The following is a 25597-nucleotide window of genomic DNA, read 5'->3' on the forward strand; positions in this document are numbered from 1 at the left end:
ACACAACTTTGGGTAAAACGAATGGCACAGGGGTGCCTGGGTGGCTCAGTCAGTTCAGTTTCTGACTCCATTTGGGCTCAGGTCATGAGCTCAGGCTCATGAGACGGAGCCCCAGGTCAGGCGTGGTGCTGAGTTTGGGACCCTTTCCCTCCCTCTGCCCCTGCCCCCACACCTCTCTCGTTCGCTCTATATAAATAAATAACATCTCTTTAAGAAAACTAACGACACAAAGGTACTCTGCGGCTCGCTCCCAGTGCTTTGTGGAACCTGACCGTTGCCACACGGGAGCACTGGGAGGTCTGCAGGAAGGGGAGCCGAGCGGATAGCAGCCATCGCGCGTCCTCCGCGCGTTGGGGACTTTGGACAAGAGTTTTCTCTGATTTTACTCATGTGTCTTGGTCAGTGATTCTCCAAGTATGGCTCCCCACCAGATTCAGGTTAGAGATGCTCAAGTCAGTTCCTAAAGCTGTCTGCTGTGGTCTGTCTGTCCCACAAAGCCAGCAGGAAAGCAAGAAGCCGCCACAGGCCTGGGCATCAGTGCCCTGCTCGGAGGACCCAGCTAAGTGCCAAGGACTGCGTGCTCTCTTTCACACAGACACTGAGAAACCTGAGGTTCCGAAGTCAGGTATTACCGAAACAGGTCTTCAAATTCCCATAACCCTTCAATTTGGTAAAATGTATTCCATTTTTGCTCTGACATAAGTACCCCCCGCCAATGCATAATTAAATGAGATACAAGTACCTGCCACATTTCTACCTTCCTCTTCACCTCCTCCTTCTCTGCAAACTCATCTAAGCTTGCCAGGGCTTTGGCTGCCAGTACTCTCCTGGCTTCGGCACTCAGTCCGGACTGCACAGCACCGTATGCAGCAGCTGCGGACACGTCTCTGCTGTCCTGGGCTTGGCTGCGTCCGCCGGAAAAGGGTGCTTTGGGGCTGAAGCCACAGTCCAGGGGCCTGTGGGGCGTGTCGGAGCAGCAACCGGCGGGAGTTTCGTACTGACAGCGGGGCGCTTGCTGGGGAGAACTGTCTGATTCCGTCGGGGTATCTGCAAGGTTCGCTGTAACTGGCTCCCTAGGGTTGTATGAACCTGAAACACCCGAAGAGAAGGTTCTACTCCGCTGTACTTCCTTTGCAACAGTCTCCCTATGGAAAAGTGGTGACCCCTCATCTTTGAGTCCTTCCAGGCCTCCAAATTTAGCCTGATTCCAGAAAGAGAATGTATTTCGGACAAGCGTTTCCTTACTTGGATCAAGCTGTGGAGACTGGGGGGTGTAACAGTGGCTTACGGGCTTCTGCAGCCCGGGGTTACGGCCAAGCAAGGCCTGGGCAGGCCCCGTCCACGGAGTCTCCCCGTGCTCCAGAAGCGTCTCGGCCCTCTTTAAATCCGAGTCGCTGTAGCTGAGTCGCCTTTTCAGGTGAGTTAGGGGCTGAAGGCACTCGACATTCCGCCTCTTCCAGAGAGGGTCAATCCCTTGCTCGCTGGAAAGAATCACATCCTGATTCTCAAAATCCGTGGCCACCGCGGTGGCGGGGAAGCCGTCGGATGCGTCGCTGCCCTGCCTCAGCAACTCCTTATCCAGCTGCAGGGTGATCATCTCAGAAACCGTCTTCTCAATCTCGGCGGACAGGCTGGGCACTTCTGCCACCTCTGCCGTCACCACTGGCCTGTTCTCGGCTAAGTCCAGCAGCAATTTGCAGACGAGGTGGATAATTTTGGGTACGTGTTTCAGGAGTCGGGCCTCATACCCGTGAAGCAGATGCCGCTGGCGAATGAGATACTGTGCTAAAGTCACGGCATGCGCTTTGGGGTCGCAGCAAGAGAATATACTGCGAAGAGGAATCAGAAACTGAGTAAACTCCCTCACGCAGAGCAGCTGCCCTCGAGTTTGTATGGAATTGGGTCGCTTTGCCCGAACAAATATAATGGCTTGGTCAGCAGTCATTCTTGTGGCAAAAACCAAGTAACATGCTATTAAAACGCCTAGGGGCGAAGAAGAGAAGAGTGATATGAAAAAGTTTATCACTTCCTTATTTACCACTCTCTAAGATTTAAATTTTGAATATGCATTAGGAAACCATATAAAGGACCATTTTAAGGACAATTATAACTTACTGACTTCTTGTACAAGTGTTTATTCACTTGTCTATGTGTCCCTTCTCCCCCTGAGAACCCACAGTTACCTCTGTACCCTGAGAGGGAGTAAGTGTGGGTGAGGGGATGAAGGAGTCAGAAGGGGGTGAGGCAATGGTAGTGTGGTGAGGGGGATGAGGGAGTGCACAGGGGTGAGGGGATGAGGGAGAGTGTGCTGAGGGGGATGAGGGAGAGAGTGTGGTGAAGTGTTGAGAGAGTGTGTGGGGGGATGAGGGAGAGAATATGGTGAGGGGGATAAGGGAGAGAGTGTGGTAAGGGGATGAGGAATGAGTGTGGGTGAGGGGGATGAGGGAGAGTGTGGCGAGAGGATGAGGAAGTGAGCAGGGGTGAGGGGGATGAGGGAGAGTGTTGAGGGAGAGAGTGTGGTGAGGGGCTGGGGGAGAGTGTGTTGTGAGGGGATGAGGGAGTAAGAGGAGGTGAGGGGATGAGGGAGAGAGAGAGAGTGGTGAGGGAGAGAGTGTGGTAAGGGGGATGAGGGAGAGTATGTGGGTGAGGCAGATGAGGGAGAGTGTGTGATGAGGGGGATGAGGGGTGAGCGGAGGTGAGGGGATGAGGGAGAGCGTGGTGAAGTTGAGGGAGAGAGTGTAGTGAGGGGATGAAGGAGAGAATGTGGTGAGGTGTTGAAGGAAGGAGTGTGGTGAGGGGATGAGACAGAAAGTGTGGTGAGGGCCTGAGGGAGTGAAAGGGGGTTAGGGGAAGTCCAAACGGAGTGTATGGATTGACTGGAAGGAGTATTTTAAAAGCAATTCAGAGCAGGAAATAGAGCAGGATTTGCTTTCATCCCTGTTAAAGCTGGTCTAAAGAGGATAAGGAGCCGGAGCACAGTTCACTCCATTACCCGCCCTGACTGTACACCTACTTTCCACTTCTGCCATCTTTGCAGAATTGTTGCCACATTCCCAGCCTGGCATTCTTCCTTTTCAGGCATTTTTTTCTTTGGGGATTATTCATATTGACAGTTAATTTCTGGACTTTTGTCTATACTAACAGTGCTTTTCTCCAGACCAAGATATAACTTTATTCTATAAATACTTATTACTAAAGGAGACAACCTTAATGTTATAAACATTATTATTCTTGTTAATTAATATTAAATTAAAATGAATAACAATGGTGATGATTAATCAATCAATCCAACTTTGACAGTTAACTAATATCAAGGTGAAAGGCAAATCAGCAGACATCTGTGTGATTCACCAGTTTGTTCATCACGTTACACATAAAAATCAGGACCTCTGCAAACTGCGTGGTTCCCAGTAGGGGCATCATCCCACAAATCTTTCGCACCAGGACTTGGCACTTTGGTGTAAGAAGTATCTGCGATGCTGTCATGTGGAATTGCCAGGAATAGTGAGGTTTTCGCTGGACCCTAAGAGCTATTGTTCTCGGGCAGAACTGAGCCCCCACCCCAAACATACTCCCAAGCAGGTGGGAGGCCTGGAAACAGGTACACAGGTACACTGTGGGCAGTGTTGAGCTCAGGAGTCTGGCTGGACCCGATGACAATTTATATTCTAACCTTATGGTATTTATTTTTGCCCCTGTATTAGCACTGCACTGAGATGTGCTGCATTTGTAAGTAAAATCATTGATTTTTATACAGAATTTTAGGCACAGTGAGATTCCCTCCACAATCCTTCCAGCCGTGAATTTAAATCTTGGCTCTGTCACTTACTCAATGTAGCAAATTACTTAACCTCCTTCAAAACTCACATTGTTGTTAAAGACTTAAAAAAACAGCGAGTGTAAAGTGCTTATAACACAACAACTAAAACAATGCTTTCTATTTTCATTATTTCGGTTAAGGAAAACTACATTTTTAAAAGACATTACCTAGTATAAATAAAGTGTTAGGGTTGTTTCCTTCGAAGAAGAAAAACCAGGGTGGTCACTTGGTGAGGCTGTGGAAACCCATCTGTTCAGTAAATATGACGAGTTTTCTGGCTTAAGTCTCTCAAAAACACTCTCACAAATAAAGGATCACTGAAACTACTTATTTAAGATATTTCCAATTTTTTTCAGTATCTTCTACCATTTGACTCCAAAACTTTGATAGGATTCTGAAAAATATTATCCTCTAAAATTATGAAATACTATTCTTTTTTTTTTTTAAGATTTTTTTTATTTATTTAACAGACAGAGATCACAAGTAGGCAGAGAAGCAGGCAGAGAGAGAGAGAGAGGGAAGCAGGCTCCCTGCTAAGCAGAGAGCCCGATGTGGGGCTCGATCCCAGGACTCTGGGATCATGACCTGAGCTGAAGGCAGAGGCTTTAACCCACTGAGCCACCCAGGCGCTCCTGAAATACTATTCTTTACATGTTTGCATATGCTACAAGACAATACATCCACTTCCTAGAATTTATTTACCTGTTCGACCAAGCCCTGCATGACAATGGACCGCTACTTTTCCTTCTTGTAAGGCAAATGTCATCACCTTCACCATATCCAAGATGGTGGTGAGTGATGCTACACCATAATCCTTCCATCCAAAATTGTAGAAATAAACTGGACAATGAAAAAAAAAGAAAACAGGAAAAAACAATTAACATACAGGAAAAGTACTTGCATAGCCATCTGAAGAAGGTGAGTGAATTCATGAAAAGTGTAAAGCTGTAAGACTAGATGCAGAGGCCTAAAATAATGGGGTTTTTACATGAGAGACTATGGACTCTGAAAAACGATCTGGGAATTTTGAAGGGGTGGGGGGTGGGAGGTTGGGGGCACCAGGTGGTGGGTATTGTGGAGGGCACAGATTGCATGGAGCACTGGGTGTGGTGCAAAAATAATGAATACTGTTATGCTGAAAAAATAAAAATTAAAGCTCAAAAAAAAAATAATGGGGTTTTTATATTTCCAGTAAGTTTATTGTTAACATTTCTTACAAAGCACACTCTATATTACTTAAGATATTTCCTGCTAAAACTCAGCCAGAAAGAATTAAGGTGAAACAGGATTGCAAATTAATAAATTCCACGACCTTGGCCCAAATTACTCAGCTACAGAGGGAAAGCATGGCACCTGGTTTAAGCATGGAAATGCATTTAAAGGACTGATAAATGGCACAAGGTGGGTACATTCAGATTTCCCACCTAGCGGAGACAAAAAGAGCTAGACACACAGTTCTTAAAAACAAGTCGCAAAAGTGGCCAGGGGTGGTCCTTTCCAGCCTGGTTCTGAATGGCACGCGTTCGGTGGACTCGGTCCCTAGGCTCCCAAGACTGGGACTTTTGGGACTGTTGCATGAAGAATCCCTGTGTCCTGCCCAGAATCAGAGCTGGGCAGCAGTAAAAGCATGAGTGAGTCCTGTGTTCCACTCCTGCTGCCGTGTGTACGCTGTGTGACCCGGACGAGTGGGAACTCACTAAGCCTGCGAGACCCATGTGTGAAGCAAAAACAGGGACTACTGGAGGTGGGGGTGCCCAGCAGCAGGGCCAGTGTCCTGTTATGGTAACTAATGCGGGCATTGTTTCTACGGGGCTCCTCCCGAGATCCCTCTCCCAGGACAAAAGAAATCCTGTACTTTCAGCAGCACCACCCGAGAAGAACAAGAAGAACGGTGGCATTATCTAGAATCAGTCAGCTCATCTTCCCTGTAGGGAGCCCGCTACCCCCACTGTGTCCTATCACCCTGTGATGAAAGAGCTGAGCAGACAAGTCTGGGTGCCCTTCTTGGTACCTCATGGAGGGGAGGTGGAGGGACTTACTGCCAGCCTCCATGAAAGCTTCAGGAAGGTATGTGAAGCCACTCTCTTGTTCCAGAGGGTTCCCACAGCTGGCATGCTCGCCAGGGCGCTGCAGGTTGATGACTGTTTTTATGCCATGACTTATAGAAGAAAAGAAAAAAAGTTATCATATTGAGAGCAAGTGTTTAAAAAAATCAAGCATTTTGGCATTAGTAAACATTATTAATCATCTTAAAACCTCAATTTCCTAACTGAAATAAGCTCTCCACTGCCTATTGTTCGACTATTTGGAGTCAAAAGCAATGGACGAGAAAACAAGAACTGGCTTAGCGAGTGTGTCAACGACATGGCATTTACCTTTGGAACTGCTCGATGAGGCCGTACTTCTCGAGGAGTTCCGTGGACGGGCGAGCCATAGCCAGGATATTCTCAGTGACCCTAGGAGCGGGGAGGGGCTGGTAAGATGCACAAAACTTGGAATGTTCCAGCTCTAAGAACTAAGAGAATGAGATATCAAGTCCCTACTTTTTCTTTGATTTTTTAACAATTCTAGATACAATTTTCTTATACAGATTCTGGCTTCAATTTTGTATCATGAGGGCTCTAAGAACCCCTGAATCCCTGGGAAACATTCCAGGATGTAAAGTATTCATGGACTCTGGCAGTGTGATTTCAAGGACTCTCATGAGATTCTAGTGGGTGTGGTGGAGAAACCTCGTTGGGCACCAAAGGTAATTCTGCCCCTCAGTTACCTATTATGTCAAGTAGGGGTTGACGCCTTCCTCACAGGGCTGGCATGAGAATTCAACACAATGTGGGTGTAAGTCTTTAGCACAAATCCTGGCATGTGGTGATGAATAAATGCTGAGTTATTCTAATTTGGCAAAACATATGGGCTTTGGAATCAGTTGGGACTGGTTTCAAATATTGGCTTTTCTACTTCTAGCTGGATAGTAGGTTACTTAGTCTCTCTGGACCTCAATTCCTTCATCAACAGATGACATAAACCACGTCTGCTTTCCAGGAGCTTTATGAAGATGACATAATAATTTGACAGTGTCTAGCACAGTGCCTGGCCTGAGGACAAATGGACAGAGGCCCCCCAGCAGACAGCTGCCCCTCCTCAGGGGTCTGGTGAAAGACATGTCAGGCAGTCTGTCGGGAGCTATGGGTCACATGAGCCTGACAAGTAACAGAGACATCAGCTGAGCAGAGCACAATCCAAAAGATATCACGCCCCCCCGCTGGGGCAAGCCCTGAAATTTGATGGGGACTCCCCCAAATTCAGTAGTACTTAGCATAGGATGAGGAGAGAAGTACCTTGAAACCATGACAGATGAAAAAGATTCAGATGTTTGGTCAACAATAAACCAAAGATTTTTTTTTTAAAGATTTATTTATTTATTTGACAGACAGAGATCACAAGTAGGCAGAGAGGCAGGCAGAGAGAGAGGAGGAAGCAGGCTCCCCGCCGAGCAGAGAGCCCGATGTGGGGCTCGATCCCAGGACCCTGGGATGATGACCTGAGCCGAAGGCAGAGGCTTTAACCCACTGAGCCACCCAGGTGCCCCTAAACCAAAAAAATTATTGTGATCTCAAGCTGTATTATAGGGAATTTACAGTCTGACCACACCTCAGGCCTAGTGCTTGATTTCGCACAACACTCTTTAGACTAGAATGCGATCTGTGGGGAATGGCTGTGACAACAGACCCAACTCTAACACCACACACAGTGGCAAGTTAGGTAGGCCGGTTGACAAAAGTCTAGCTTGGAAATAGATTCTTGCCACAGAAAATGATTCACTACTAGAGTTCTTCAAACCATGAATTCCTCTTCGTGGGTTTCAAAGGTGATTTGGCAGGATGCCCAGGTGGTTCAGTCGGTTAAGTGTCTGCCTTCAGCTCAGGTCCCGATCTCAGGGTCCTGGGATCGAGCCCCGCATTGAGCCCCACATCGGGCTTCTTGCTCAGCAGGGAGTGTGCTTCTCCTCCTCTCTCTGCTCCTTCCCCTGCCCCCACCACTTGTGCCATCTTGAAAAAATAAAAAAATTTGAAAAAACAAAACAAACAAAGGTGATTTGGCTTGATTATCAGAATTCATCAGAGATATCACTGCATCAAAAGAGGTCTACTTGGCAGTTTACTATGAATAACAAGAAGCAGAAGTATTTACCACAGGAGTCACATCTGTGTCCCATCAACCACGCACGCACCTTATGCTGTCTGCTGAGCCAACAACGCGCACGGCTCTCTACTGAGGCACGCGGGCGGTGTCTCTGTGGGGAAGCGTGCCCTTTCATACACAAGATGGGAACAAAAAAAATGAGGCTGACGTGTACCTGTGTGAAGCTGACAAACCACGTTTGTACCTTCTGCCTTCTCAGATTTAGAGCTGAACACATTATTTCTGGTGACTTCTGATATTTAAGAGCTATCTCACTACCATTTCTTTAAGGTACTCTACGTAATCATTTCACTTAATTAAAAAAACCCTGAGGGTTGGTTTTGTTATTTCCACTTTACAGATGAGGGTCTGAGTACCTGCATGAGCTCATCAAGCCACAAGGCCGGGGTGCGGGGTGTGGGGTCCTGGGACTGCAGCCCCCCCACGCTCCCTCCTCCACAGCCACTCCCTGCCGCAGACTCACTGACCACGATGAGTAGATCCCCTTAATGGCACTTACCATGACGAGTAAAGCCCCTTAATGGCCTGCTCCTGCTCACTCCAGCGGGCCGGGTTTTCATACTTGCACGCTCTGCCACCACACGCCATGGAGCAGGCCATGTGTCCAGGAATCACATGCCGTAAACGCTCTCCGACTTTTGTATACTTCGGTGTTGGACGTCCTGAATTTCCTAGAACACACGAGGACGGGAGGATTCAAAATTCCACTCTCCATGTGGAATAATAACATGAGAAACAGCTTCCATGTTCTCTCAGGACCATAGATGATGAGCTGGTGCTACATTCCCTTCATTTTTGTCAGAAATAAAACTGTTTCCTTCTCATCTGAGTGCACGATCTCTTAATACAGAAAAGGCTTTCGTGCACAGTAATCTCTACATGTCATACAGGTGATGTAGAAGAAGAAACTATAAAAGCACATCTTTTATAACGAAATGAGTTTTTTCAAAAATTACATTTTCAATGCAAAAGCACAAAACATTCAATCACTTTATCTCCTATTACATGCCCACTGAAGCTCTTAGTATAACAGACAGTAAAAAGTACGACGTAGAATTAACTGTCAACAGCCTGAATTTAAACTCAAAGCTGTGGCAATCTTTAAGGAGGGAAAAAGCTTTTACTTTTTCTCTGGAGGCAAGTTGGGTTTCTTTCGGCACAGCTGACAGAGGCCACTGCCACCATCACCTGGAGAGAGGACGAGGAGAGCGTCTGGGCGGCCGAGCCGCGCCGGCCCTGCTGCAGGATAGGGTCCGAGGATGAGTGCCGGCGGCCCTGGAAGAAGGCGCTGAGGAACGGCAGGGCCGAGCACCGCCGGGGCAGGTCCTGCATGGCTGGGCTCCCAGCGGGAAGAGCTGCGGCCGAGCGGATGGCAGCGGCAGGCTGCGAGATCTGACAGCCATCGGGGATAGGCTGACTTGTTTCCATGGTGACGAACAAAGAAACTACTGATTCCCACTCAGGGCTGTACAGGCAAAATCCCACATGAATGGATTGCACTTTGGACAGATTGTTCAAAGAGAGGGAAGAACATGTATTTTAAATAGATTATACTAAATCGCAACTGCTCTGTTTTGTTTCTCATACACAGCTGAAGACCTGCCAGCTCGAAGAATTACAGGTAGCGCACTGCAATGAATTTAGAAAAACGTGTTTATGACACAGACACTGCCTTTTGTACACATGCTGAAAGGTTTAAATTGTTATTCCTTTCATATCTATTCTCTGAACAGTCCGAAAAAACTTCTCTTTCTACTCCTCCCTGGACCAGGGTGGACAGGAAGTTAACTGTAATGACGCAGAATGTGTAGCACACCTCATAACAGTATTAAAACACCACTCAGTTCTTCAAAACCGGAAAGTCCCCTATGATTTTCCCGACAGAACTATTCTAAAAAAATACTTGGACAGAACACATAAAGACATCTGTAGGGCTGATCCAATCAGAAGACATGTGCTTCCATACTTTTGCTTTCAGAGTGTGAAAACACAGATTCCGGCTATGGCTTTACCATGCAGTTAAGTGGCCGTGCGTCTCATTCAAAGATGCAATTCTGTGCCTTTTGTCACTGCCTGTGGGGGAAACGAAGCTTCAGGAATGTCTTAGTGGAGGCCTGTGGAAAAAATGCACTAAGGGTCACATTCTTCTCAGGAGCTGGATGAGGAGGTGGCTGCAACTCGAGGATAAAGGACACAAAGAACACAGAAAATCGAACACTGACGTCCGCCTCCTCGCTTGTGAATGTCAGGCTCGCCCCACCCCGTCTCTGTGTCTCCGTGTCTCTCTCAGTCTCTCCAAGTGGTGTTTCAGCCATGTGCAGACAGAAACTACCTCCTGCCACAGGTGCGGCTCGTTTTTGTCTGTTCAGTTTTATTTTAATCATCAGTAATTCTGTAAGCACTTGCCCTTTAAAATGCAACCCCAACTGAACAGGCTCTGTCCGATAAGACAGAGACAGAGAAGCTCATTTGGTACCTAAATTCCTACCTGAGCCTTGGGGCATGTCCTTGTTCACATACTGTGATGGAAAATAATTTTTTTGATGTTACAATCCAAAAAGGAAAGCTTCCACAGAGCTTCACAGGAGAGAGAGTAGAAGATTCCACACCAAGGGCAAGCAGGTGCCTGGAGGCCGACAGCCCTGAGTACTCCAACTCGGGGGTCCGCATCTGCTATGTGGGGCAGGAGTTCCAAACAAGTCTCTGAGCGGGGGCTCACGGGCTGGGAGCCAGGGACCAGGGGCCTGCTGGGACAGTGCCGGTGTGAATGGATTTAATCGAGGTGTGAGACAGTGCAGGAGTGGACAGATGGCAGCCAGGGCGCTAACAAGCTGTCTGAAGCTGGTTCATGCAGCCCGTGGAGAAACCCAGCAGGCGAGCTCCAGTGGAGCTGAGAAGCACGTGAGGCAGCGGCCGGAAAGTCTCCACCAGTGAGTGGGAGATGCCCCACGTCTGCAGCTCTAAGGACGTCCACGGCCCAGGGCCCAAGTGGCATTGCTCTCAAAGGCTCCAAGAATGAAAATGAATTTGATGACAGTCAGCCTTGTCTGGCTGATGCTGAGGAAGGGCTGGTTGTGTATCATCTCGAGAACAATTTCTGCTGTAGAATCTTAAACATGGGGCTGACCTCCTATACACCTAGAACCACTGGACGCTCAGGGACCCCGAGTGCAGGTCTTCAGGGAAGTGGCGCCAAAGGCAGACAGGAGTCTGAAAGGCAGCTGTACCCTCCCTCGAGTGCTCACCCCCAACTTGAGAGTGTGGGGCACACCTGCTGCTCAAGAGGAGCCCTGTCCACCTGCGGGTGTGGGCACGACAGGCGGGATGGACACCTCCTTCCCCCAGCCATGGTAGGACTGTCACCCAGTCTTAGGCTCCAGACTACTCACTGGCAAAATGCCCAAATCGTGGCCAAATCCGCCTCTGAAAGCCAGTTTCATTGATGCTAAGTGGCTTTCCAACAGGGAAGTGTGCCTTCAGTCCCACCCCTAAGATGGCACTGGCCTCTCTTCCTGCCTCTGTCTGCAGACACGTGGACTTTCTGCGCACATGTCTTCCTGCTTTTCTAAGCAGAAGGCCACACCTTCCCGTTTGCTCCGTGTCTCATAATTCTCCTCTAATGGATGCACAAGGATCCTCACGCATAAGCAGGTGCACCTAAACTTAGGTCCTCATTCCCTTGCTGTTGGACATTTAGGCCATAATCCATGATCTTATTTAAAAATAAGACATTAGGGGCGCCTGGGTGGCTCAGTGGGTTAAAGCTTCTGCCTTCAGCTCAGGTCATGATCCCAGGATCCTGGGATCGAGCCCCACATTGGGCTCTCTGCTCAGCAGGGAGCCTGCTTCCTCCTCTCTCTCTCTCTGCCTGCTTCTCTGCCTACTTGTAATCTCTGTCTGTCAAATAAATAAATAAATAAAAATCTTTTAAAAAAAAAGACATTAAACATCTCCGAACCCAAACCTTTTTATATCCACATTTCTTCTTCAGCAAATTCCTAGGGCTAAGGTGGCTGCAAGCAGAATTTTCAAAGCTCATATTTTCATATCGGTGAGTCTTTACAGGTTTCAACAACTATGTACGAAGACGCTAAAAGAGGTAATATTTTAAAAAAACTCAACACGGGTTTTTTTCCTGAGTTCATAGAGAAATACAGCATTAAAATAAGGATTGAGAAAAGACATCGGCAAGAAGCTTTGTTTCAACCTCCCTGACCTCCAAAATCTCACATCTCCTTAGTTTGTGGCCTTCGAAAACCATGTTTTTGTTCACAGAATGTTGCCAGAAAACAATCATGAAATAAGTTGAAAGAGATTATTTTCAAATTCTCAGAAAAGAAGATATTATATTTGTGCCAAACTGGTCTTTCTGTATTCGTTAAGAAAGCATATTTGTAGAACAACCTAAAAATCCACTATAAAATTTAAGTTGGGATGAGTTACAGATTGCTAAGGATGAGTTGTTCGGACTCTTACAAGTAACATTTTAATACATAAATTACCAGCAGGATAAAAAAAAATAGAGGCCTTCTCTTCAGATAAACAGGAGCCACAACACTATTTTAATTCCCATCTCATGTGATATTGTGATCTATAAAATGGAGTGTTCCAGAGTTAGAGTAATTTTGTGAAGGGTCATGCTTTTGCAGACACTTAAAAGGTAGAGTATTCTTTTCACAGAAGGAACGTCAGTATCCTAAATTCCTTGTCCTTCCACAGTTATAAATTTATTTGTGGTCCGCACAAACCCACACTACTGCTATTTTCCCACTTACCTGCTAACAACTCATCTGTTTCTCACTCTGACAACACATTCTTCGAAATACATAAGACATATGTCCGTTTTCTCCATCCCACGAATGCAGACTCATGGGTGCGCTACCTTGCTACTGTTCTTACCCTTCTCACTTCCAAATATACTGTCTCTAAAAATAAAACAGGCTCCAAGAAAAAGCAGGAATACAAAGGATAATCCTTGTGACCAATCCTATACGCCCCAAGCTGCCGTCACCGACAACACACAAAGGGCCCCTGGAAGCACAAAGGAGGAGGGCGCCGTGCTCCAGTTTCCATGCCCTAACACCTTCATGGCCACTGGCCTGATTGCAGGTGGCAATCAGACCTTCCCCAATTCAAAATCATGTTTAAGGATCCAAGGGATTCCCTGGTCGCTGCAAGCGTGAGACTGTCCACCCCTGTGGTAAGCACAGCAAGCAACAAAGAAACCCGCTGAGAGGACCCCAACAGCTCGGTCTTTTCCTCCTTAAGCCCCACAAGCGGTGTTTAGAGCAGATGTAGAACCCCAAGCAGCGGTCATTTCCGTTTAGACTCAAGATTTTGAAAAGGGCTGAGAACATCCTATTTTAACAAACTCAGGTGACAGTGACCATGGGCCAGAGTGTGCAGTGGGAGCTGGAGGTCCACCTGGCCTCAGCCCTAAGTCACCAGAGGAGTCACTTCAAGGAGCAGCTTCTGCTTGCCACTGATTGTGACAGGAGTTCATTTCGTGCAAGGCCACCAACCACTCAGTCGCTGGATGGCTCAACGCGTTAGTCAGAGCCCCCTGCTCCGTAGACACTGGCTCTTCTTCTTTCCTCCGAAAATTAAACCAAAGCATCTCTTCGACTTTGCAAGATCTTCAAATATCCGAAGACAGAACTTCTCCACAACTCGCCCTCCTTGGGCTATAGCTTCTTAACTGTCCAAGCATTCCTGCATACACCATTGTCCCCACCCCCTTCATCGCAGCCCCTGCTTGGGAGGCCCCTTGGTCCCCCTTCACAGCAACACCTCTGAACAGCTGATGGCAGTGGCCACTGGCACCTCAACCGTCTCGGCCCAACCCGTGTCCTTGCCTCCAAGATCTCTGATGGCCTCTGGAGAGTTTCTGTCTTGGTGGACCACTTAGCAGCATGCAACGTGGTTGGACAATTTGGTTTAATTTTAAAAATTTTTGGAAAAGACTTTACCCTTTATTTTGAAGCTATCTCAAACTTACAGAAAAAGACATTTTTTCTTGAACCATCTAAGAATAAGCTGCAGACACGCTGCCCTGTTAACTTCAAATACTTTAACTTTTATTTCCCATAAAGACATCCTCTAGATTCCCCCAAATCAGAAGATGACAGCTGATACGTGACCAGTCTCTTCTGTCCCTCAGCCCTCGCTCGAGCTTCCCTGATGGTCTCGGAGCTCCTCATGGCGAATCATGCCACACCACGTCAGAGCCGCATGTTGTACCAGGTGCCCCGTGTCTCGCTCATTCACTCCAGAGCAAGCTCCTCGGTCTTCCCTGGACTCCTGAAGGGCGCAGGCCCATTATTTTGCAGAATGTATCTGTTTCCCCACGATGAGACCCAAGAAGCCCAGGTGTTCGTGGCTGAAGAATGGCCCCCGGGAAGGAAGTCTGGGAACCAGGTGTCCTCGTGGCTCTGAGCACGTTCCTGCCAGGAGCCCCTCTCAGCAGACACAGCTAAAGAACGTGTGCGCCACAGACACGCACATGCACATTCCACACGTTCACGGCCACGTTTATTTCTACACGCACGCATATATGTACAAACAGAAAACCAAGAGTTCACCCTACACTACCAATTCCAATCCAACATACACGGGCCCCTCACCTTTTTGTAACAGTGAGAGCTCTGCTACTATCACCTTTAATTGGGCCCCTCTATGAGACCGATGTCCCCCCACTGCTGTTGCCCCCTCCTCGATATGGATTCCCTCCCAATGTGGGCTCTAACACCCCAAACAGGCTGCTGTTGCCATGACCTGTGTGGATGCCCTGCCTGTGTTCCGATATCCTGAGGGCTCTATCACCCGAGATGGGCCAGCCTTGCACACCCGCCATCCCGTGCGGCCTCATGACGGCTGCACCGCTCACCCTGCCGGCCTCCAGCACTGTAGCCTCGCTCCCCCACTAGTGTGCGCGCCTACTTCCTGCGGCCCTGCCCGTGGCCTGGGACTGACTTGTTCAGGAAAGAAAGGGAAAAGAAAAAGATGAGAAAGCGCCTTCCTTTTTCCTTTTGTTAATTGTGGTAAAATATATATGACTTAAAATAGGCCATTTCAGCCATGTTTAAGTGTACAGTACTTTCACTGGCATTAAGAGTACATCCCCACCGTCCATCTCCAGAACTTTTTCATCTTCCTAAACCCAAACTCTGGCCCCATTAAATACTAACTCTCCATCTCTTCCCCGACCCAGTACCTGGCACCCACCCCTTCACTTTCTGTCCCTATGAATCTGACCGTTTGGGTCCCTCACAGAAGTGGGCTCATGTAGTATTTATCCTTTTGTGTCTGGCTGATCTCACTCGGCATAGTGTCCTCAAGGTCCCTCCACGCTGTAGCAGGCGTCCGGCTTCCTCGAGCTGAATCCTATCCACTGCACCTATGTGCCCCGCTCTGTGGGCTGGTTCCCACTTTCGGCTATTGCAAATGCTGCTATGAATGTGGGTACACAGACACTGGCTTGAGTCCCCACTTTCTGTCCTACAGTATATACCCAGAAGTAGAACCGCTGGGTCATGGAGTAATTATTTTTTGTTTTCTTTCTTTTTTTTTTTTAAGATTTTATTTATTTGTCAGCAAGGGTGGGGAGAGAGAGCAGAAGCAGGGGAAGAGGCAGGCAGAGGGAGAAACAGGTTTCCTGCGGAGCAAGGAGCCCAACACAGGGCTTGATCCCAGGACCCTGGGATGACTGAAACTAAAGGCAGACACTTAACCAACTGAGCCACCCAGGCATCCCCGGAGTAATTCTTTTTTAAATTTTTTGAGAAACTGCCATATTGTTTTCCACAGTGGCTGCACCATTTATGCCAAAGCAACATACTAGGACTCTGGTTTCTCCACCTACTCGCCAACATTGTTCTTTCTGGTCTGGCTGTTTGGTAACAGCCATCCAAATGGGTAGGCAGTGGAATCTTATCGTGGTTTAGGTCTGCATGTCTACAACGGTTAAAATAAGCTTCTCAGGTCCATATTGGACATCTCTGTGTCCTTTCAGAGAAGCATCTACTCCGGTCATTTCTGGATCACGTTGTGTTTGCTCACTGAGTTCTAGGATTCTCTTTGTATCCTGGAAATTAGCCCCTAATTAGATGGATATGTGACATGCAAACAGTCTCTCCCATTCTGCAGAATGACTTTCCTTTCTGCTGATGGCATCTCTTGATGCAAAAAAGTTTTAAATTTTGATGAAGTCTGATGTATCTCTTTCTTTCTTGTGTTGATTTTACTTTTGTTGTCACAGTACTTGTCAGGGGCCAGACTCACAGGCAGAAATGGGTCTGGCAATAAAAGGGCAACAGGAGGGCTCCTTGTATCAACAGTGCTGTTGCATATCCTTTTTTTTTTTTTTTTTTAAAGACAGAGAAGGAGGGAGAATGCCTGAGTGATGAGTGAGCAGGGGCAGAGGGAGAGGGAGAAAGAATCACAAGCAGGTTCCATGCCCAGCACAGAGCCCGACATGGGGTTCGATCCCATGACCTGAGCTGAAACCAAGAATCAGACATGTAACTGACATGCCCCCCAAAGTGCTGTCCTGTATCTTCACTGTAATAATGTCGACATCCTGGCTGTGATATGGCACTAGAGATCTGCAAGATGTTACTAGTGGTGGGAACCGAGTGAAGGGTCTTTACTATGACTGACAATTGCATGTGACTGTACCATTATCTCAAAATTTTAATCAATCATCTCTGAGGCAGGCCTAAGTGAGGGCCATGTACCAGATGGCAGCCCCACACAAGGAAGGTAACTCCAGGTGACCCTTGAGCGATCTGGGTGTGAACTGCACGTGTTCACCTGTACGCATGTCTTTGGGTAAATACAGTGCAATGTCATAGATGTATTTTCTCTTCCCTGTGATTTCCTTAATATTTTTTCTCCACTTTATTGTAAAAATACAGCATGTGACACATAAAATGTGTGTTAATCAATGGTTATCAGTAAGGCTCCCAGTCAGCAGGCAGCTGTTGGTAGGTAAGTTCTTGGGCGGCCAGAAGTTATCTGTGGCTTTGCATCCGCGCTGCAGTCAGTGCTCCCCACCCCCATGTGCCCAAGGGTCAACTGCAGCAGAGTACGGCACTCGGCCTGGCGGGCTGCAGACTGTGCGGGGGAGCGGGGGCGAGCTATGGCAGGCCAGGGCTGGGAGACTGCTCAAGAGAAGGAGGCCTGAGGAAAGAAGGAAACTGGGGATAATGACAATGAGGTTTCTCATTCCTGAAGAAGGGAGTTATAAACCCAATAATGGGAAAAGCCAGGATGATGGTATAGTGATGGATGAGAATGGGAAGTACCAATACGAACTCAGAGTTTCCACCACATGGAAACAAATACACGTGTAAAAGCAGGCAGGTATCTGTGCAAGCTTACCAACACACACTTCCTAGCTCTGTCCCTGGGGAGCAGGGCAATTGCAGCGTCCTTGCAGCAGCGAGCAAATTTTGGTTTCCCCACTGAAAGGACCAGAGCTCCTTGCAGATGGAGGTGACTTCAGGGGTAGGACAGGGAAAGGACAGGGAGCTGGACCGGGAAGCAGGCATGCGGAGATGGCTCTGCCGGGAGGGGCTCTTCAGGGCCAAGTGTGGGACAGCTGAACATGAAAACAAATGACAGTAACTGATCCATTTCCCTGACCAGAACACGAATCCACACTGCAATGGAGAAACAACTGGACCCAGAAAGGGGAGGAGAAATTTCCTCCCTATAGGAATGCGCCAGCTGAGACACACAGAAGCAATGCCAGGATCAGGAACCCCCCACTTCATTATCTACCACCAGGATGGTTAATTCAGGAGGAGCCTCAAAGTGCCAAGCAAGAGCTGGACAAAGCGGGGTGGTGACACTCTCCAAGACATTGCCACAAAACAGGAGCTGTGAGCGAGAAAGCACTACTCATAATGCAAAAATCTCAGCAGACACCACTGTCCCGAGTGATCAAACTTAACGCCTCCAGGGACCGTCTGGGTCTCACGATGGGATGCAGTGAGATCACTTCTGGGATGTTTCTGCCAAAAATGCATGATCTTAATCTTACTACAATGTAACAGCAGACAAATGCCAAGTGAGCAACATGCTGCAACAGAACTGGCCTGGAATTTTCCTGAAGGTCAAGAGAGAACCAGCAGCGTCTGATCACTAAAAGGAACTGAAAAAACATGACCAGTGTCCTCTTGCTATTAAAGGATATTATTGGGACAGTTTATAAAACTTGAATGAGGGTCTCTGGGTGAACAGCATATGGGAAATTTTTTTATGCTTTTCTGTGAGTTTGAAATTATTTCAAAAGAACTAACGTCACAAGAGAGACAACCGGACATCATGGGCATTCTGATGGAAGAATATAGACCTTTCATCAAATATGGTTGCAAGTAAAGAAAACTTGATTAGACTCCATGTCCCTCTGCCAGTTCAGTTTATAGGAAACAACGTGTGAATACAATCAACAAAATACAGTTTGCGGCAAACTCCATAGGGCAAAAAACCCCTGGTTTCTTCAACAAATAAATTGAAGGAAAGAGTGAGAAACCCTCTTGCAAGAGAGATGTAAGATACACACCAACCAATTCTAAAATACTGACTTCTATTGGGGCCTGATGTGAACAAAAATACACACATCTACAAGACAGAAATTTGCGTAATGTTTAGATACTGATAATGCTGAGCAATTGTTAAATTTTTAAAATTATGGTAATGGTGATATGGTTAAGGAATGAAATGAAGTAATAGGAAGTAGGGAAAGGAGGGGAGGAAGTGAGTGAGAGGAAATGTTAAAGCTGGGAGACGGCACTTGGTAGGGAAGGGGACCTCTGTGGCAGGGTGGCACCTCCATGGGGGATGGCACCCACGTGTGGGGGTGGTACCTCCAAAAAGATCAGGACCTCCACATACAGTATTCTATATACTTTTATGAATGTTTGAAATTCTGCCTCCCCCCAATTTTTTTTTTCGAAAAGTAGAACCAAGATTTAAATCTAGGTTTGTCTCATTCCAAAGATAGTTCTTGCTGAGTTTTCCACTTTCCTTTACAAATAATTTAAAAACTTTACTTACATATCTCCTAATTTCCCCATGATTCATTAGCCAATAATAACAAAATACCTCCCATCCCAATGTTAACCCAATAAAGTATAACTGGCTACCTTTATAGAGGAGACTCACTCTAAAAAAGTTAGATGCAGGGGCGCCTGGGTGGCTCAGTGGGTTAAGCCTCTGCCTTCGGCTCAGGTCATGATCCTGGGCTCCTGGGATGCAGCCCTGCATTGGGCTCTCAGCTCGGCGGGGAGCTTGCTCCTCGCCCTCCTCCGCCTGCCTCTCTGCCTACTTGTGATTTCTGTCAAATAAACAAATAAAATCTTTAAAAAGTTAGATGTAAAGTTTCTTATTTTTTCAGATTTTTCCTAATTAAAAATTTGCTACATGAATACAATGGGAAAAATTTCAATGACAAAGATGGTTTTAGGAAAGGTAGAATGGCTCAGTTAGAGGACCGCACCCAGGCGGTCCAGCCCTCCCTGGGCATCTGGAAGTGTGTCAGGCTCGCTGGTGGTCACTGGAGTCCGGGGCACGACTGGATGCCATGGGGGATGCAGGGATGCTGTCTGCTGCCTCCGGCGCTCTTCTGTACACTGAAGACTTCCCTGCTTCAGAAGCCAAGAGAATCCCTGGTGGGAAACCCCGGCTAAGAGGTGACATTTCAACAGAAGAAGGGAGAGGGGGAAGGTTTGTCTGACTGTTTCGCTCGCTAGCTGGAGAGTCACTTAGGAGAAAACACATCACTCTGCAAAGGAAGCAGCAAGTCGGCACTGTTCCTGCACTGGTTTCAGGCAGTGCTTCCTTCTCAAACCACGGAAGCTAACACACGGTAAGTCTGGCACACAGACGCTGTCCACAAAAGGCAGTCAACAGCCGCCCTGGGGCCCCCAGAGTCAGGCACAGCAGGGACAGATGAAGGAGGACCTTCGAGGACCCGGAATTTGGGCAAGGTGTCAGGAGGGAGACAATCCTTTTCCTGGTAAAAGACAGCTCCCCCTGGTGGCGTGTCTGGATTTTTACAAGAGCACAAGCCACCCAGTGCCAGTTACTATCTTCAGATCTTCACATCATCTAATGCCACTTCAGGGGACAGTCCGTCAAAGTTCCCTGCAGAGGAACACTGAAGTGAACAGCAAAAACCTAGAGGAGGCAGCACGCAAAGGGCACTGCCAAGAAAAATGACTCAACATCTGGCTCACTGTGGGTGGTAGCAGCAGGACCAGCGGGGCCAACGTGGCAGGAAGTCAGGGTGTGCCCCCAGCTTAGCACCTGCGGCAGCTCGAAGGAGTAAGGGCACGTGTAGCAGCAGGAGCCCCAGTCAGCACCTTCCCTTCCTGGGGCTGCCATGGAAAAGACCAAAACCCTGGGATGGGACAGAGGAGAGAAACAGACTGGGAGGCACAGGGTTCCATGCCTCTGCACGTGCGTCTAAGTGACATTTGCGAGGAAGGAGAGAGGAAAGAAAGGAAAGCATGACTCACAAGGAGGCGCTGGATGATAGGAACAGATAATTTCAGTCTGAGAGGATGATGCAGGAGACAAACACTGTTTGCAACGTTCCTTCTCAAAAGACCCGTTATTCCAGATTTTGAAAAGGAATTTCAACAGGTCAAAACAGGGAGGCAGAAATAAACAAAAGCCATAAACAGCAGCTGCACTTGGGATCCCAGTATAAGGCCTCGAGCCTTCTGTCATGTCTACTCACACCATTGTATTAGACAGCGCTTTGCACAAAGAGGCAACAAGTATGTCAAAGTACTCTCACCTTTCATGTTTGCAGCATATGCACTGCTACTCACTGAAGTGGAATACGGGTCTTCATTTCCAGGTATGATTCCTGCAGGCATGGTAGTCTGTTGGGGGAAAAAAAAGAGTAGCTTCTGAGAGTTTGCCTACGGGATGTTCATTTATGCGCGCGCGCGCACACACACACACACACACACACACACACACACACGGTGGAGTACTATTCAGCCATTAAAAAAATGAGATCTTGTGCCGAAATTAAGAAACAAAGAGCAAAGAAAAAGAGAGAGAGACAAACCAAGAAACAGCCTCGTAACTACAGACATCATGCTGGTGGTACCAGAGGGTAAGTGGGGGAGGGATGGGGAAACAGGTGATGGGGAGTAAGGACTGCCCTTGTCCTCATGAGCACTGGGTGATGCATGGAAGTGCTGAATCACTGTATTGTACACTTGAAACTATATAACACTGTGTGTTAACTATTGGAATTAAAATTTAAAACTTAATAGGGCACCTGGTGGCTCAGTCAGTAAAGCATCTGCCTTTAGCTCAGGTCATGATCACAGTCAGGGTCCTGGGATTGAGTCCCACATCAGGGTCATTGCTCAGTGGGGAGTCTGCTTCTGCTTCTGTCTTCCACTCCCCCTGCTTATTCTCTCTTTGACAAATAAATAAAATCTTAAAAAAAAAAAAAAAAGGAGGGTGGCTCAGTGGGTTAAGCCTCTGCCTCTGGCTCAGGTCATGATCTCGAGGTTCTGGGCTCGAGCCCTACATTGGGCTCTGCTCAGCGGGGAGCCTGCTTCCCCCCCGCCCCGTCTGCCTCTCTGCCTACTTGTGATCTCTCTCTCTCTGTGTCAAATAAATAAAATCTTTTAAAAAATAAAATAAAATTATATATATATTTTAAAAAGGAGAGTTTCTCCAAAGTAACATGTAAATCCCAATTTAATAATAGATAAATGCTATCCCTTTGTTGCAGGCTGACAGTATTGCTAAAATATAATAGTTAATCTACAAAATTAAAGATGGCCCATCTTAAAGAATATCATATGTAAAGGAGCCTGGGTGGCTCAGTGGGTTAAACCTCTGCCTTTGGCTCAGGTAATGATCTCAGGGTACTGAGGTCAAGCCCCACATCAGGCTCTCTGCTCAGCAGGGAGTCCGCTTCCCTCTCTCTTTCCCTCTCCCTGACTCTCTGCCTGCTTGTGATCTCTCTCTCTCTGTCAAATAAATAAAATCTTAAAAAAAAAAAATCATATGTATCCAAATGTGACTATACTACTATAAAAGTCATCTTAAAAATAGTAAAAGCTCTGTTTATTTGTAAAACATTTACATTTGTATTGTTTAAATATTAAATTTTAATTTAATAAAATAACATGAATATATGCTTTTTATGAAACAGTAATTCTTCTATCCTAGGAAAAGCAGTGGAAAAATGGAGTTTTCTTTAATGGTCTAATTACCTGAGAGTTAATATATGCTTAGAGTTAAACTATTCATTTTCAAAGATCTGCGACATCTCATAAACATCGGTTTGGGAAACGGGACTTCCAGACCTTTCAAAGTCTCTGAGTTAAAACAGAAACTCGAAGGCTAGCATCGGTGCACGCTCCTCTTCCTACTCCTTGCAGGTATCACCACCTGCTTTGATCTAAACAGTGTCGCAGCCCCAGCTCTGCTGCCTGACACAGTAAACAGCCCTCCTCTTTGACCAAGCGCCAGTCCCCACTCCTGTCCCGCTGCCCCTTCCAGCTTCCTCCAGGAAACCCCCATTACTTAACCAACAGACCTCAAACACTGACTTCTCTCCCTTATCGCCTCAGACTAACACTCTGCAGCCGGCATGGCATGGCAGCTCGACAGCAGCCTTCATTGTAAGCTAATTTAGTCCCATCACTAACACGACATCTTTCCAAGGCTTCTACCTGCCTCTCTGCGTACCACGAGGCCTTTGTTCCCTGGCTGGTGGGAACATGAGCCACTTCCACCCCTCTGAGAGCCCTGAGAGTGGGACTGTCCACTCCTTCCTATGTTTGTCCCCAGCCTTGGGTAGTGTGCACAGATCAGTCCTCAGTCAAACACCAAGGCTGGCGGAGACTGCAGGCCCTCTGCGCGTGTCCACGGCCCTCTCTGTGCCACTCTCTTCTCCCCAGTGCCCTTCATCTTACCCTGGCTCTTGGCGCATCTCTGAGGAGGCTCCCTCTAGGTCTCCTCCCATGCGGCAGCCTGGAAACTGCTTCCAGGGAGGCAGACAGTGCAATCTTGGGCTCACCATGTCTTTTCTCTCCTCTCAGGGATCACTGTCCTAAGCTGCCTGTTTTCCACTGTACAAAACCCCATTTTTATATATTTTGTCTGGTTTTCTAGTTGTTTAAGGCAGAAGTGTAACCCTGGTCTCTGCGGTTTCACTGTGCTTGGAAGCAGAAACCCCTCGGCCTTCTCTGCATAACTGGCATCCACGGGAAGTCTGCGAGTGCTCTCTGCGCATTAACTCTGCACGAAAGCGGGGATGTGTCACCCAGCTGTGGGTAACGGACCAAGTACATGCGGCTCCGCTAGGCTAAAGCTGTGGCTAAAGCCACAGTCAGAAGTTCTGCATTTAAACCTTAACTCTGTTCATTGCCATCTATACAAACCATTTTGAGCTTCAATTTTCTTTTCTGTAAAATGAGGATGATCATATCTTTCTCAGCTTCTTATGAGGATAAAGAACAATTGCGTGTGTATTTCTAGCACAATGTCTGGCATACACGTATCCAATGTATTACTGTTATTTTAATTTGCAAACCAGTATCAGAGTATTTTGTAAAACTTTGTAAAGTAGTCCCTTGACTACCTAGAAAACAGTCCTGCTGGTAGTTAGTGATGGTTGACTTTCTCAAGAAGATTTACGAAACATTAACTTCATTCACAACTGAATTCATTTCATGTGCCTGGTTGCAGAGTCAGGAGAAACGGGGTTTGAACAGTAATCCTGTCATTTCACTGCACGATCATCTTCTTTAATTTCATTTCCTGCTGCTAATGACAGATATTTTGCTTGCTCTATCCTACAATTTGCTTTCATCCCAAGATGTTCCTCAAAATGACTCAACATTTAGGATTAATCACAGGCTCACTAATTAGTACCCAGTACTTAAAACTCAGAACAGGAATGGACGATCACTCCTACTGTAGAGTCATCACGAAGTAAGAGTTTCACAAAAAGAATGTTCTCCATAAAAAAGCCATTTCACACAAGAGACAGGCTCTGCAGTGACCTGAGGAGTTCTGAGGACACTGCCTTCCCTTCCCCCTTCCAGACAAAAAGCCTGCACATGTACTTTTGGGGGTAGCGGGTGGGGACTGTGTTAGACATGCCTGCAGTGAGGCGGGAAGCAGCCTCTTTCCGGGGTGTGCAGATCACTTGCGCTCCGCAGCCATCAGGGTCAAGATGTCTGAGGTGGGACATCTGGGAAGGAGTCAACCTGCCCTCCACCTCCTCCTGCTGCAAGAGGCCCCCTGCCCACATTAAAGATACAGGCCAACGGGATTACTTTCTACATGGCAATCGTGGTAGAAGAATTTGAGGTTGAAAAATTTAAGTTTGTATGGGCAAAAATAGAGATCTCCAAGTATGTGAGTGAACTTATGAAAGCTATATACTTTTATGTCCACAAATAATATATTAATAATAACTATAACACATAAGCTTACTCCATGCCAGGTACTGTTCCAAGTCCCTTCTTTGCCTTACTCATAATCCTCACCACACCACTGTGTGGTGAGTACTACTATTATTCCAATTAAAAAAGAAAACAGACAGTGTATTTTTAGAGCAGTTTTAGGTTCATAGCAAAACTAAGTGGAAAGTACAGAGGATTCCTCTGTACCCTTTGTCCCACCCCAACATGCACAGGCCCCCTCACCATCAACCTTCACACCCGACAGCACACTGGTCACAGCGGATGAGCCCACACAGACACATTCGTCATTACCCACAGTCCGCAGTTTACCTTAGGGAGCACTCTTGGTGCTGGATACCTTATGGGATGTGGATAAATGTATAAGGACATGTATCTGCCATTACAGAGAATTTCTGCTGCTCAGTCATCCCCTTCTCTGCCCCATGCCAACAACTCCTGATCTGTTCACTGTCTCCACAGATTGGCCTTTTCCAGAATGTCAAATTAACAGAATCCTGGTATGTCACCTTTTCAGATTAGCACCTTTCACTTAGTGATATGCATTTCAGGTTTCTACACATCTTCATGGCCTGGCAGTCAATTTCTTCTTAGTGCTGGATAGTAGTCTATTATCTAGAGGAATCACAGTTTAGTTACCAGTCACTTGCTGAAAGACATCAGACTTGCTTCCAAGGCTTTGCTGTTATGAATGAAGCTGTTGTGCGCATTCACGTGAGGGTGCGGGTGAGCGCACAGGTCTTTCAGCTCCTATAGGAACACCAAGGAGCATGACTGCTGGACCATGTGGTAAAAATGTGGTTAGTTTCATACATTATTCTCATTTTATGGATTAGAAAATGAAGGCAAAGAGAAGTCAAATAATTTGCCTACAGTCACACAGCTGTTAGATAGTGGAACCGGGCTCTGAATTCACACCATTCGCTCCGGAATCTGTGCTCTCCACCACCACACACACGGTCTCTCAACAGGAAAGACTCAAACTCGATAAAAGAAATTTCGGTATCACTGTATGCATTTTAACCCTGCTACACTGATAATTCCTTAGCTTGTAAGAAACTTTTCAGAACTCTCTATCCACAGCAAGATTTTCAATTTG

General features: G+C 47.0%; 1 protein-coding gene across 9 annotated transcripts in view; it reads right to left on the minus strand.

Annotated features, from left to right (window-relative positions):
• PTPDC1 (protein tyrosine phosphatase domain containing 1) overlaps window positions 1-25597 on the minus strand; it is a 643782-nt gene that overhangs the window by 9311 nt on the left and 608874 nt on the right. For 6 of the 9 annotated variants that reach the window (XR_007122383.1, XR_007122384.1, XM_047700748.1 and 3 more), the window contains exons 2-7: window positions 20832-20919; window positions 8523-8694; window positions 6196-6276; window positions 5860-5978; window positions 4523-4660; window positions 743-1983 (exon numbers count right to left, since the gene is read on the minus strand). Coding sequence is in view for 7 of the 9 variants with exons in the window: in XM_047700747.1 (XP_047556703.1) it covers window positions 743-1983; window positions 4523-4660; window positions 5860-5978; window positions 6196-6276; window positions 8523-8694; window positions 20832-20919 (1839 nt within the window). In the remaining 2 variants the exon portion in view is untranslated. Of the gene's footprint in view, window positions 1-742; window positions 1984-4522; window positions 4661-5859; window positions 5979-6195; window positions 6277-8051; window positions 8128-8522; window positions 8695-9147; window positions 9467-17404; window positions 17625-20831; window positions 20920-25597 lie in introns of those variants that run through there. The other 3 variants (XM_047700749.1, XM_047700751.1, XM_047700750.1) reach the window with 3 other exon arrangements.

Source organism: Lutra lutra, chromosome 13 (assembly GCF_902655055.1).
Source record: "Lutra lutra chromosome 13, mLutLut1.2, whole genome shotgun sequence".
NCBI classification, from domain to species: Eukaryota; Metazoa; Chordata; class Mammalia; order Carnivora; family Mustelidae; genus Lutra; species Lutra lutra.